General features: G+C 47.5%; 1 protein-coding gene across 3 annotated transcripts in view; it reads right to left on the bottom strand.

Annotated features, from left to right (window-relative positions):
* Window positions 1-15,178, bottom strand: part of LOC103183552 (protein tyrosine phosphatase receptor type S) — a 145,487-nt gene that overhangs the window by 21,560 nt on the left and 108,749 nt on the right. For 2 of the 3 annotated variants that reach the window (XM_042342643.1, XM_007901115.2), the window contains 6 exons: window positions 14,514-14,604; window positions 13,758-13,976; window positions 12,560-12,717; window positions 11,611-11,622; window positions 10,996-11,108; window positions 6,971-7,012 (listed from right to left, as the gene is read on the bottom strand). In XM_042342643.1, coding sequence (XP_042198577.1) covers window positions 6,971-7,012; window positions 10,996-11,108; window positions 11,611-11,622; window positions 12,560-12,717; window positions 13,758-13,976; window positions 14,514-14,604 — 635 coding nt within the window. The remainder of the gene's footprint in view (window positions 1-6,970; window positions 7,013-10,995; window positions 11,109-11,610; window positions 11,623-12,559; window positions 12,718-13,757; window positions 13,977-14,513; window positions 14,605-15,178) is intronic. The other variant, XM_007901118.2, reaches the window with a different exon arrangement.

The following is a 15,178-nucleotide window of genomic DNA, read 5'->3' as shown; positions in this document are numbered from 1 at the left end:
ATTTCCCTCCGCAAATGGTTCAGACAAATGGATTGTGGCCAACCACTCCTCAAAGGTGCTAACTGTACGCGATCCATTTCTACACGAGAGTAAATTGGTCCCTCAACCGAAACTGAGAATCAATCAGAGAGATCCCATTGCAACCCATTGTTGAACCTGGGGAGTCTGACCTTAGTCTAAGTTGGATCTTTCCCTCTTTGTGGCTATCAAGCCCCCTGACCCCAAAGTGATCGCTCTTCAGCCAGGTGTGAGGCAAGGTATGTTCATGGTCCAATGTCAACAGGCTTCAACCCTTGTCTTCCATTGGGACAATCCTTCTATTCAAATAAATCATTGCTTGTCCACACTCTTTACCCACCTCCCCCACATTTTAGCACAGTGCTGCAGTGTTCTCCACTGCAATTCTCTACACAGTGCTGCAGTGTGCTCTACACATCCAGTGTAGATGATCCAATTCCAAAGAAAGGTAAAACTGGATGGGTTGAGGACAGGTTATCATCATTGATGCGATGCCGCCTCACAGGGGGAAGATAATAATAATTATAATAATTCTTGCATTTCACAGGGGGAAGATAGGCAGGGCTGCTGCTCTCACTATTTTGTGGCTTGGACTATTGAGGCTACCACTATTAGTTGAGTCAATTCCGACATTGCATTGCCAGGCGCATCATCTTGAAGCCAGTTCAGTTCCAGTTCACTCGTCTCCTCTGCCCTCCCGTGCCCCACACCTCCCAACAAGGACAGCAGGACCGGTCGAGTATTGACACCTGCTCTGTCAGCTACATTCCTTGCAGCCCGAAAGCCTTCAAGGGCCAGAAGGGAAGACTAGCTAGAAACAGATGCAGTCGGAGGACCTCCCAACACACATGTGGAAAAACAATCATTAGCACAAATTCCTTTTGCACATCAACGATTGTTTGACACTGTAGGTCTGTCAGCAACCCATCATCAAGAGCAAGGATTCTTTACAAATCTGCTAATTGCCAGCGATGCTTGGGAACCATCCAGCTCCCATGTGCTCCCGTGCCTACAGTGTGGCTACACACCTGGTCTCTTCGATTTACTTTACCAGCCGCAATATTCCACAATTGGCCTCAAGGACTGCCCGTCCTCATCAGGAATAAACCCAGTGAAACCCAGACATTAAAGCGCGACCCTGTTTCTGTCCTGCTGTCTATGTAATGTGCTGAAAGGCTTCTCATTGAGATAAACAGTTTGAAGATGAATCCAGTACTCTGACGCAGATAAACTTCGGTTTGTGATTAATTTGGCACCAGGAATTTCTGGCTTGCTTTTTCAATGGTTAAAACCAAATGGTAGTTACACTCCACATGAGTCTCTTACACATGAGTCTCTGACACTTCTATATCCTACCATTCCCTTGTCCCTCATGTGAAGGTCTAGCTTCCTCTTAAATGCATCTATACTATCTGCTTCAACTACCGCTTCGGGCAGCAAGTTCTATATTCTCACTACCCTCTGCGTGAAGGAGTTCCTCCTAAATCCTCTCTTAGTTCCTCAAGTCGCTATCTTATCAACAGATTTGTTGAGATTGAGGTTCTGTAGTAATATCAATCAGATTTCAGAAAATTGTCACATGCTGGGTATGTTTATCCTACCAACCTGACTACTCCCTTCGCTGGTGAGAACTGGCCTGGTTTCATGTCCCCTACCTTATCCACTCCACGACTAAAAGGCATGTGGGGCTTTCAGCCTTTCTGTCCCATTCTCTGAAAGTCCATCCCGGAGTCCCTCCAATGCTCTCCCACCCTCAACTCATTGAAGGTCCATCTCTTTGGTTATGCTTTCAGTCAAGTCAACTTTCCACCCCTCCCGCCCTCTCCTCCCACTCGGCTCCCCCCCACCCGCCAGCTCGGGTGCCAAGCCAATTCTGTTAAGCGCTTTGAGATGTCGTCCCAACATGAAAAGCGTTGCATAAATATAAATTTGTATTGTACTGTATTGTTGCCGCACTCCAACTTCAGGGATGTTTTTACGGTATCTGTGACTTTGACGAGGACACAAACGAGCAATGTGTTTGTGCAGATCTGATGAACTCTTTGATGCTGATCATGCGTCTTAAACTCAAAGCCAGCCATTTGTTATTCTTTACCCAATGCACTGGCGTTCCATTTTGCGCTGTGCGTAAACATGCAGCTGTGCTACAAGCTATGTACAACTGACAACCTGCATTTACACAGCGCTCTTCTTGCAGGGTAGCGTCTTGGGAGTGCTTAACAGTGACGCCAAGCCAGGGAGAGGGTGGAGGTGTCTGTAAGCACAGTCAAGGAGAAAGGTCTTCAGGTGTCATCTGAAGATGGGGAAGGCGGAGGCAGGAGGAGGATTAAGGGAAAGAATTCCACAGTTTCTGGGCATAGTAGTTGAAAGCACTACAGCCGATGGTGGAGCGGAGGGGACAAGGGACAAGCAGGAGGATGGAGCCAGCCGAACGAAAAGGTTGTAACCAGGTCGAAGTGGTAGGGAGGTGCAAAAACATGAAGTGATTCGTAAACACGTGTGGACATCTCAAAATGGATCCGTTCTGTAATAGGGAGCCAGTGGTGGCGGGAATCAGGGTGCGGAGTTTGGTGCGGGTGAGAATACGGGCAGCGGTGTTATAATACACCAAACCAGGTGTACGATAAGCTGTATGTAAGCAGGTGTACAGAGGGAATTATGCGATTAAGAACTAATGAAAAAAGATTAGCTGTCAATCACAGAATTAATAAATCAACCTCATTGATTGTTAATTACACAGCTCAGTAACACTATCAATTCCCTATTGAACACATGAGGCCAGACAGTCCACCTGGGTCTAGATTTCCTCTATTTATGGAGCATTTCAGAATGTCCGCATTTTGGCAAATTCTCAAGTCCCGTCTCAATCTTGAAGCCAGTTTTAAAGTAAGTTACTTTTAAGAAGCACAGGAAACTGGCTTCAAAGTTAATAATAAAAATAATAATAATAATCCTTGCATTTGATATATCGCCTTATCGTACAGTTGAGATGCCTCAAAGAGTTTCACATAATATCCTGTAAAGTGAATTGACTATATATTTTGTGGGGGGAAAAGCAATACATCAATCGACTAATAATCGGGTTCCTACTTACTGCTCGGTAAGCAGAGATGTGGAGTAAGGAAACTTGCCTAAGGTTTTGCCCTGCCCGGGAATCGAACCCGGGTCCTCAGGCTTGCGCGGCGAGTGCTCTAACCACTACCCTACAGGACTTCACAGAAGGCTGCGAAGCACCAGAGGTGAACAGTTAACTAATGGGCCGATGTATTGGGCCTGAAAGCCTAAAGGCCTGGGGGCTGGCTCTATGACACTATTGAGTTGTGTCCCGATCAATGCCTCTCAGTCGCTGACTGGCTTGTGGGTTACTCTGTACAGCTGTAAGAGCTGATCATCTGTTTGGAGAGACCTCCGTGTCCCAGGTCCTGGAAGAAACATGCCGGTGCCATGGTTACCACAAAGAAAAAATTTGATATTTGGAATAAATTTGCAAACATTTGCGAGGATTACCAGAATGGGCTCTTAACGATAATCTCAGATTCATTGCCAGACATTGACCCAGAACAACTGTCACCTTTCCCTTTCTTCCTTTCCCTCGTTTTACCCCGGTCGGGTGGGTTCCCAGGACTTTCCCCAGAAGCTGGGTCTCTTTAGTGACACGAGAGACCCCACTGCTGGGGTTTGGGGGGAACGTTGTCCGCGGTTACCGTGGAGAATTTCAAGCCCTGGACAAGAAGCAGCAGAGTTTGGATCGTTGAAAGCAGACAGATGTTCACATTAATAAAATTGAGCAGCACAGAAATGGAGAAGCAAAGCATGAGATAGATCCTCATCAGTTTTTATGGTGGGCCCCGTCATTGCAGTTTGATACCCCTGGACTTTCGGTGTTTTTTGGGGGGTCGGTTGGGTGTCTGTCACAACCCATCGCCGCGCTTAAGAGTATCCAGACCAGACTGAGAGTTCTACATAGGTACACCGCTTAACCTCGGAAACTTCCTGGTCTCTCAGCAAAGGAGAGGATCCTGTGGAAATGGGATGCCGGTCACTCTAAACACTCGTCCATTCTGAAAATGGAGACATAACATAGAAGCTCTGGATTTACCAACTCATCCACTGTTCCCTCAGCCCCACAGTGTGCACCTTTACAATCCTCGCACTCGTGCCTGAAATGGGTGATTTGCGATCCAATTCTTCAACGCAGTGTCTACCCTCCCCTTCTCCCCCTCTCTACCCCACCCCTGCAGGTGGCTGGATGTGTCTCAGGCCGACCCTCTTGGAGTCCACTCAGGCTCGGGCACACATCTCCTGCTGGGAATCTCCCATAGCTGCCATTCGTCTTTGTCGAGTCAAAGCCGAGATCAGTGTCCGGCCACTTTGCCTGGAACGAATCTGGGTTCCCTGCCTTGGTGCAGATCTCATGTTCTTGGCATTATAACACCCTATTGCAAACGGTGCCTGGCTCATTAGTTACGGGGGGGAGGGGAAGGTTGTGAACCTTGGAGCAAACTGGCACATGGACCCTTTCACCCACCCTGCCAGCTGAGGCTGAGATTGAGGCCAATTTGAAGGGTTGAGAGGCAACGAACCATGTGGCATTGAGGTGTGAAAGTTAGGCTGCACTTGCATTACTCAACACCAACGGTGCAAGTTGACACGTTCCACTGGAAAAATAGTGAAGATAATTAACGCATCGACTGGTCCCCGTGTTTAGAGGAGATAAGCTGCTCCCCGCATCCTTTTCAAAGGTCCTGCCAACTAGCCTCGTTGCTCCTTATGGGTCTGGACAATAGCCTTGGTTTGGCTAAGGTTCAGGTGTTAGGCCTCTAACCGGCAGTGTGACATAATCCAATCTGCATAGTCAAGTCTGATTCACTCCTGAGGATGTCTCTTGGTGAGATCGTCGAAAAGGATGATGGTTGGTGTTAATCAACACATCACTCATCGCAATTTTCACCCTGTAATAATTCCCAGTTAATTTCTAAACAGAGTGGGTGGGTGGGCAGGTTTTTGGACTAGATTAGTAATTGGGATTTTGAGCCAGGCACTAAGGACTGAACAATGAGCTGGAGAGGTTTGTCGCTTGGTGACTCACTTATTGGATCAGGCTTTTGTTGCTGGGAGTGAACTTTTCCAGGATCCCCAGTTTGGTAAAAAGCGGGTGTGTGAACGTCCGTCAGGATGATGTGCTCTCGGCTTCCTCTCCCCACAGACAGAGTATCCTGTCAGGAATCACTGTCTCTTGTGGCCACTGGTTAGGAACATTGGAAAAGAAGTTGGCCATTCAGCCCCTCGAGCCTGTTCCACCATTCTATTAGATCACGGCTGATCAACGTAATTTAGCGCCTTTTCTCCATATCCCTTTTTTTTTGGGGGGGGGGGTCAGCCGGGTGTCTGACACATGCAGAAACCTATCACCGTGCTTAAGCGTATCCAAACCAAACTGAGAATTCTGTGCATCCCATCTACACATGGAAATCCCAGAGATATTTATTGGAATGGAATGCGCACTCGCTCTGGTGGGACGTATCCTGCTCACCTAATTCTGCTAAGTATGAGGCACTTGTCGGCGAGAGCCAAGGCTTGGAGACCCCAGAGTGTGCGTTGGGGTAACTGCTGGGGGCTAACCAGCTACAACCACATGACTTACCATTGAGAGCAATGTCTCGCAAGCTTTCCTGTTGCTTGTCCAGCTAGGACCACCCTACCCATTAGGGCTTTGGCTTGCAGCTACATGTCCTTGATACCTTTACCTAACAAATATCTATCGACCTCAAACTGAAAATGCCAATTGGTTGCTGAAGGAAATTGGTTTCCAAATGAAAGCTGAATGAAAGACTTCTGCAAGACTTCTGTAAGACGCTGAATAATCTTACTTGGTCAACGTGTTAATTATCTCAAGGTCCCCCTCCCCACCGACTTACTCCAACCCAGATTTGTCCCCCCAAAAAATCCCAGAATGATTGGTAGACTTGTGACATCAATGAACTACGTGGAAGTGTGGGTGGTGTGCGAGAGTCAACGTATCAGTGAGACTGTGTGTGTGAGAAAGCGTGAATGAGACCGCGTATGTATCTGTGTGTCTGCGTGTGAGAGGGTGAGTTAGTGCGTGTGAGTGGGAGAGGGTGTGTGTGTGCGCGCGCATGTGGGTATGAGGGAGTGTTGACTAACTCTCTCTCTGTATATCCCCCTCTCTCTCTCTATGTGTGGGTGTGTGCCCGTCCCAGAAAGGAGCCAGAAGTGGGGGTGAGCGGACTTGGAGAAATTGCCTAACACAGCGCGATAGAGATGGGCCACAAAAACAGCAACCCAAAGACATGTACTAATGATCCGTTGGACAGACCGGCAACATGGATTTCTGAACCCAAACGTATTAGGAACTGGTCATATCTGTGTCCCCACTTTCTGAAACAAGTTCACTCTTTTTTTGTATCAAATGGACCTCCCATCTCCATCTCTGTCCCACCCAAGTGAGACCAATTCGAACTTAATGTTTTGGTCGATCGAATCCCAACGCCTTAACCCATCCCAACCCAACCCCTTCTGACCTCAAGCCCATTGACCACCAGGTGAAACTGATGAAAGCCACAAGTCTGCAGACAACCCTGAACTGGATAGGGTTAACAATTGGAAGAAAAAAACAACAGCTCGGGGAAATAAAGCATGCGGCAATGTGAGGTGCTGAGCTAAGCAATGAACAGCCAGGAAGCCTCGAAAGAAACACGGATATTTTTGTGTGTATATATATATATATATATAATAAATATATGGGTATAAAACGACAAAGAAAAAGAACACCAAGAGGAGACAAAGAATAGGATAAGACGTACATAGATTTTCCTTTTTTCTCCAAAACAAAACTAAAAACAAAGAGATCAAACAAACAAACCAATATAAAAAAAAGAAGTAAACAAGTCAACGAAACCATAGGTGTAAAAAAATGCAAGTGTGAACTAACTTGCAAAATCAGGTTCACTGAGGGGACTGGTCAAAGCGGAGTCTGTGAAAAAGAAACATTATCACACGTGAAAACACTCAAAAAAACCCTCACAGGCCTGCAGAGAAAGGGCAACTCAAAGAATAAACCCAAGAAAACAAACAAATCAAACAAACACAAACTCAAACGAACGTATGAATTAACATTGCAACACCATCTTGACCCTCTGAAAGAACATCTCCGAGCAGACGTTAACCAGACGCGATCCGTAACCGCAGACGCCCTTACCTTCGCTGTTCTCTCTTTCTCTCTCTCCAGCTCCTTGCTTTGAGGTGAGACCCCCGATACTGTGTCATTGTGCGTCAGTATTGCCAGGAGTGCTAAGATGCTTCCCCCACCCCTTTCCCCCACCACCCTCCCTCTCCCCTCTCCCACCTCTTACTCACCCTTACACCAAGAGACACACCTTGTGTAAATTCGCTGATGTAACCCTAAGCACTTGACCAAAGACGTATGAATAGTTACAGTGGACCTGCAACACCCTTGGGTTTTAAACTCCGGCAGAGATATTTTCCCGGATTATCTGACTGAAGGAAATTCCTACCATAAATACCCAGGGGGAGGAGGGTCTAATTTGCCATGTTTCTCAAAGGAATTCCTTGAGAAGGAATCCGAGTCCTTGGCTCCTGCCAACCCATGGCAACTCAGCTCCAGTCCCATCTACTTCGGGTGCGGAGATCATAGGGCAATCGGCCGAGATTCCAAATCGAGGGATATTTGCTAGGAAATGTGCCGACTGACTTTCCGTTGTCGAGAAGCCACACAAAGAGGTCATCCCCTACCTGGACATGTCACCAAAGTTCATTGATCAGTGCGTCTTCACAAAGTGCCAATAATCAAGGGAAAGTTGTAAATTTGCTGCTATATACTATATATATATATAAATGCCATTCTTAGGCTGTGCTGTTTATAAGAATGCACCAAGCAGATGCCTGTAAGATATTGCCACACAGGTTTAAAGGCTGACTATTGCAGTGATGTACATGTGGGCTTCTGTTCCTCGCTGCGAGGGTGAAGCAGATATAATCTAGCCACCCTCCATTCCTCGTTCCCTCCCTCATTCCCTCCCTCCCTCCATTCCACCACCGCCATCAGTTAATGTGAGTCAAGTAGCACAAAGCCACATTCCCACTAATGCCAAGCTGGTTTTAAAGCTCCCTGTGTTTAGTAAGTGAGCGAGCGAGCAAGTGAGTGAGCAAGCTAGTGAGCGAGTGAACGAGCTGGTGAGTGAGGCGAACGGGCACTTCATACCCCCAACATTTAAAGCCACGTCACTCCAGAGCTTCTTTCCCAATGACTCTCAGAACAAGCCAAGCACAATCAATGGGAGAAGCCACAACCCCTTTGGCTTTGACTCCGGTGGGTGAGTCACTGTAGCAACAGTTTTATCCCTGGTGCTGGAATCGGAGTAACTTGATTCCTGGAGCCTAACTGAAGGAATTGCCAGCAACTCAGGTCTCCTGCTCAGCACGTGCAGGACCAGCATCTCACACACACAGGCGCACACAGACATTTTCTGTTGATAAACCCCGATCATTAATTGACGAAATGGGATTTCAGAATATCTTCAGTGAACGCCTGAGGCATTCCCACAAACCACAATGTATATGGTTAAAGGTATCAGCACTCCCTCTGATAGGATCTTCCTTGAGAGCAACTCAAACTGTGGCTGATATATATATTTTCTGAAAGATGGTATTCAGTGGCCCTTGTTGCTTCAAGACTGGGCACATATCCTGCACCCACTTCATTGTCTATGATGTTACACCACTTGCCATGAGGGGATGACCAGGAGCAGATTGAGATAGTTCTGACGAAAGGTCATGGACCTGAAACTTTGACTCACGTTCCTCTTTCCATAGATGCTGCTGAGCGTTCCCAGCGACTTCTGTTTTTATTGCAGATTGAAATGGTTCTGCCTTTCCGATTTTAAGCACCCTCTCTGCCGCCCCTCGGGAATCATATAAGGCCCCAAATTCCTCCCAGTCTTTGCCCGTGAGGCTATTCTGTCTTCAAATTTAACATTGCACGGAAAAGTGGAAAATTCTTAAACCCAACATGAATTGGGGCAGTTGCAATTAAATAACTTGGGGTTTGGATAGTTGAGAGTTCTTAAATCTACCGTTAATACCAATCTTATTAAGGCTAGATTGAAGAATTCTCCACCAGCCTACGCCATCTTACAGTTTAAGATGAACTACTCTAGGTTTCCAGGCTAAAACTGGGTGGGGTCTGGTTTCTCTTATCTCCTCTTGGTATCTCTGACACTCGTGATCTACCCTCACATCTACCCCATCTGACCCCACCCGACAGTCCAAACACATATCCTGCCACCATCATAGACACATTAGTCACTTCTGCCTTCTGTATGGTGGGACGCACTGTGACAGACCCACTGAGAGATGTCCAAACATTTGTCTGAAAAGACAATCGTTCAACGGTTGGAATAACCTTCATGTGGTATGTGGATTCCTTCCTTATACTGATACGGTAATCAACAGAAATCTTTCCCTTCCTTGGGAAACGTTATACATTGCTGAATCACTGGATTCCCTTGACCAACTAGTTTGAAGCATTTGGCTGCTGGGTATCACACAATACAGAGTTACACTTATATAACGCTTCCTCATCGAGAAGATGTCCCAAGGCATTTAACAATCCTGGCTCAGCATCCGAGCTGGCGGGGGCGGGAGCTGCATAAGGTCGGGAGGGGATTGTTGACTGAAAGCTCGGTCAAAGAGGGAGGTCTTGAAACGGACCATGAAAGAGGCGAGGGAGGGGGCGAGTCGGGGGGACTCTGGGATGCAGTGTCAGAGACGGGGAGACAGAATGGCTGAAAAGTCCAACTAACACATTTTCTTTTCAGGCAAATATAGAAAGGCCTCTGTTGGCTAACCTTATAACCCTTGCGTTTGATATGGAGCCTTATCACGTCTTCGAGACGTCTCAAAGCGCTTCACAGAATATACTGTAAAGTGAATTTACTGTATCCTGTGGACGAAATGTGGCGGCCAATTGCGCACAGCAGCGTCCCACAGTCATGGATTGTGTGACCAAATTATTATTTTTTTTTAGGGATTATTAACCCAGGAAAAGTGATCTGTCAATCGACTAACAACCGGGTTCCTACTTCTGCTGGGTGAACAGAGGCGTGAGGAGTAAGGAAACTTGCCCTAATAATAATAATAATAATGCTTGTTGGAAGATGTCACAGTACAAAGGACACAAATCTAACATTGACACCAAAACAAGTAGAGACATTCCACTTTTGGATGTCTTTTAAATTTTTTTTTTAACCAATTTTGAATATTTGAAAGATAGGGAAGCTAGATATATTTGATTTAAGGTGTGAAATTGCCTCATTACCTGCAGACAGCAACACTATTTTGCTTCCCTCCATTTTTCGTATTTTACCTGACTCTCTTGCTTAGGCCCCCAACGCCAAACTGTTCTCTGGTCAACGCCAACAGGCTCCGCCAGCCAAACAATGTAATAATAATAATAATCCTTGCATTTGATATAGCGCCTTATCACGTCTTTGAGACGTCTCAAAGCTTTTCACAGGATATACTGTAAAGCGAATTGATTGTGTGTGTTGTGGGTGAAATGCACTGTACGGGATACTCCCCAGACGAGAGTTGAAAGAGATATCGGGGTTTTTTGCCCCGTGTACAGTCCGTGCTGTGATAAATATCAAACTATCCAAAGTAACAGACTGTGACTGTCCCCTCAGCCCTGGGCCAGGCGAGACAGGAAAGGGACAGAGGAAGGACATTTGCTGACTCATGAAAACATAGAATCATAGAATATTACAGCACAGAAGGAGGCCATTCGGCCCCTCGTGCCTGTGTCGGTTCTTTAGAAGAGCTGCCCAATCATTCCTGCTCCCCCGCTCTTTCCCACAATTTTGCTGTTAAAGCAAACGTTAACTCGTCGCTAGTGATGTGGACACGAATAAAGCACATTGTCCCCCTCCAGAGCCTTACCTGGCGTCTGGAAGTTGATGCGTCTCATTTCCACGGGATCCGTTGGGTGATGGGATGGAACCTCCGCATTGTTGAGAAGACACTTGGTTCTGGGATCGCTTTCTTTTCTTTTCCTGCCGCGGGAGATAAGCGGATCGGACGTTACATCTCACGGCAAGATTTTCCCCTATTGTTATTATTAATATTAATAATAATAATCCTTGCATTTGATCCAGCGCCCTACCGCGTCTTCAAGACGCCTCAAAGCGCTTCACAGAATACACTGCAAAGTGAAGTGACTGTACTCTAGTTAACTGACGCCCAATGAGTGTTGACTTGGCTCAAATAGCCGGCACTCCCAATGCCAGGTCAGAAGGATGTGGGCGTAATTGCCAAGGCGAGGCTTATGTTCACAGACGGCTGGACTGAAATCCCAGTCATAGCGCTGGGGGAGGCCCGTATAGTTGGAGCAGGCCCGTTCGGGCAGTTGCTCAACCCGATCAGTGCCCTGGCCATTCCATCCACCATACTCACAGATCATCAACTGCACAGGTGTAAGAGAGACACTGATGTACCAATTGGCCACTGCGCTTTGCCTACAAATACATACAGTCACGAGGCTCGTGGGTTTCTTACCTGTCAGGTTTGCTGTCCGAGGCGAGGGGGTTAAGGAGAGAAAAAGAGCCGTGTAAATAAATGGATCGCCGTTAACAACGATAAAAAAAACACATTCAAGTTACAGACAGAGCAGCAACATCTCTCTATTGAGTCTAATTATTGCACACGGGAGCTGAACTGGCCTTTACAACGCACACACGATGCAGTCACAAGAATCATTAATGAGCAGGGACCCAGAAAGGTTGGGTTAAAGGCCTAACCTGTAAGCAGGACAGAATAATGGAGCACGGAGGTTAAGTAGCGGTAAATTCCACATCCACCATGTGGGATGAAGGCAACGAAGCAAGAGATTTTAGTTTAAAAGGCGGTGATTTTAAAAAAAATTAGAAAGATAATAATAATAATAATCCTTGCATTTAATATAGCGCCTTAACACACCGTTGGGACATCTCAAAGCGCTTCACTGTAGAGTGGAGCGACTGTGTGTTTTGTGGTGTGGCTGGAGAGGTGGGGGAGAGAGGTAAACAGGTTGTTGGTTGAGTCCCTTGGCTCAATGATTGACAACAGCTTTGATGAAAATTAAAACCAGCTCGTGGCATTATCAACTTGGTCACTTATTGCCCTGACTGACTGACTGCAATGTCATAGGAAATGCAGGTTAACTGATCAGGCAGGTACTCTTCCCGCTCAGCTCTTGTTAACCTTGCAAGCCAAAGCCCTTAACGGGTAGGTTGGTCCTCGCCGGATAAGCAGCGAGCGGGAAAGCTTGTCAGACAGCGCTCTCAATGGCAAGCTATGTGCTTTTAGCTGGTTAGTCTCCAGCAGTGACCCCAGCACACACACTCACACTCACACACACACACACACACGCACGCACGCACTCACTCACACTCAACCCCACCGGAGAGCTTGCGATGCTCAGACAAGTGTGGTCTCACTGTGCGACCACCAGCACGGACGTCCTTACTTTTTGTACAGCAGGATTGCGATCACGATGCAGATGATAAAGACCACAGCCAATACGGGACCCACCACCCAAATCAGGCCCTCTTCCCCGTCGATGGTGGGCCCCAGCTCGGGGTCAGCGGAGAGGAAATGATCCGAGTACGGACTCGCTGCGTACATCTGCAACCACAGAGAGAAAATAACAATCCTTGCATTTGATCACAACGTCTCAAAGCGCTCCTGGACGAGAGACAACTTTCTTCAGCTCAACGTGCGCAAAACTGAGGCCCTCCTGATTGGCTCACGTCAGCGCCTCCGCACCTCAGGCGCTGACAGCATCAGCATCCAAGGCTGCACTCTCCACCTCTCAAAGCCAATCGAATTCAAGATCCTCATCCTCACCTACAAGGCCATTCACGGCCTTGCTCCCTCCTACCTCTCTGACCTACTATCCCCCTACCTACCTGCCCGTACCCTCCGTTCCTCTGGCTCCGGTCTGCTCCACATCCCCCGCCCCAACCGCCCTACCATCGGTGGCCAGGCCTTCAGCCTCTCAGCCACAAGGCTCTGGAACTCTATCCCCCATTGCCTTCGCCGCCTCCTCCCTTTCCTCCTTCAAGGCCGGTCTCAAGACCTTTCTCTTTGATCGTGCCTTCAGCTCCTCTCTCGACTCTCTACCCCCTCCTCGCTCCCTCCCTTCCCTCCCCTCACCCTGACCATCTCCCCCCTCCTCGCTCCCTCCCTTCCCTCCCCTCACCCTGACCATTTCCCCCCCAATGCTCGGGTCCTGACCCAACTGTACAGCGCCTTTGGGACGTCCTCCCGACGTGAAAGGCATTCTATAAATGGAATCCTGTTGTCGTTGTTGTTCACTGAAAGTGCATGACTGTGTGTTTTGTGGGCGAAATGCGGCAGCCAATTGCGCACAGCAGTGTCCCACAAACAGTCTTGGATTGAAGTGACCAAATTATTATTATTATTATTTTTGGAGGGCTTATTAACCCCGGAACGCAATCCGCCAATTGATTAACAAGCGGTTTCCTACTTACCGCTAGGTAAACAGAACAGAAACAGAAGTGTGAGTGTGTGTGTGTGGAGTAAGCGATCAAGCGATGACAAATGGTGGAAGGAGGCGGCAGTGGGGGGGGAGTGAGGGGCGAGGGTTGGGGTGGGTGGTGGGCGGCTGTAGCGAGGGGAGGGGGGCACCTTGAGACACTCACCGCCTCTGCCACGTCCAACATGGCCAGGATGAAGAAGACGTATTTGTTGCCTTCCCCCAAGGCCTTATTCATGAAGCCATCGTAATAATGTCGGTCGCCCAGAGTGAACTCCTTGGGCAGAGTCTTGAAGCTGGCGGCGATGTAGGGCTTTGGATAGGTCACCTGTCTGCGCAAACGCACACTCCTGCGCCGGCGACGGTGTGAGAGGTCCAGGAACAACTACAATCAGAGACCAAACACTGAGCACGTACAACACACACACACACACCAACACCAACACACACACACACAGTACACCATATAATAATCTAATAATAATCTTTGCATTTGATATAGCGCCTTATCACGTCTTCGAGACTTTTCAAAGCGCTTCACAGAATAGACTGTAAAGTGAATTGACTGTATATTTGTGGGTGAAACTCGGCAGCCAATTGCGCACAGCAATGTCCCACAAACAGCCGTGGATTGAAGTGGCCAATTTATTATTGTTTCTTTTTTCTTGATCTACACACCCAAACACACACCAACACTCATCCACACCCATCACACACACACACCATATACACACCCCAACACAATCCATATACACACACACACCACATACACACCCAACATCAACACAGGCATAGAGACACCCATCACCCACACCTAGACATCCACCCCACACACACACACACACAAATAAACAAATACACAGACCCACACCGACTAACCCCACCCACACACAAACACATATGTCCAAACATAAACACATACCTCCTCCAGATCCATTTCATCAGGACTACGCCAAATATTGATAAAATGTCCACGGGATTTCTTTAAAGGAACCACAATGATGTAGTACGCCCTGGAACACAATGCAAGAGAAAAGTGGCTTGATGTGACCGATAAACAGGAGGTTGACGGATTGCAGAGAGCAGAGGGAGGCTGGGCGGAATGAGATTGATTGTATTGTAAAACAGAGAAGAAATGTCACACGATGGATTGCTGTGTGTGATTCTCGGTCCCTATCTGTGCAATCAAAGTGGTAACTGGACAGTTTACCTGGCACAAAACACTGATAATTGCTCAGCTGGAATTGCTGCCTCTCAGAGCTTTGGTTCGCGCCTGGTTGAGGACATGTCTTGTACTTCCAAGGCTCACAGATGCCTTCATCAATTAACGACTGGAGTGGGTTATCAGGAAGGGCGGTTGCAGCCAGGATGGTAGGGTAATTAGCAAAGGGGGAGATTAGGAGGAATTGTTTGGATGCAGAGAGCTGTTAGGATGTGGACTGCCCTGCTGGGTGTTGTGGTTGACACAGGATTCATATCAGCTTTCAAGAGCGACCTGGGTAGATATTTGGAAGGGAATCATTTCCTGATGTAGGGAGATGGGAGTAGGAAGATTGGTAAGTGGGACTGAATGGTTCGCTCTTTACA

The sequence above is a fragment of the Callorhinchus milii genome, unplaced genomic scaffold (assembly GCF_018977255.1).
Source record: "Callorhinchus milii isolate IMCB2004 unplaced genomic scaffold, IMCB_Cmil_1.0 Scaffold21, whole genome shotgun sequence".
Lineage (NCBI taxonomy): Eukaryota > Metazoa > Chordata > Chondrichthyes > Chimaeriformes > Callorhinchidae > Callorhinchus > Callorhinchus milii.
Note: the sequence above shows the minus strand (reverse complement) of the source record. Positions and strands in the feature narration are given on the sequence as shown.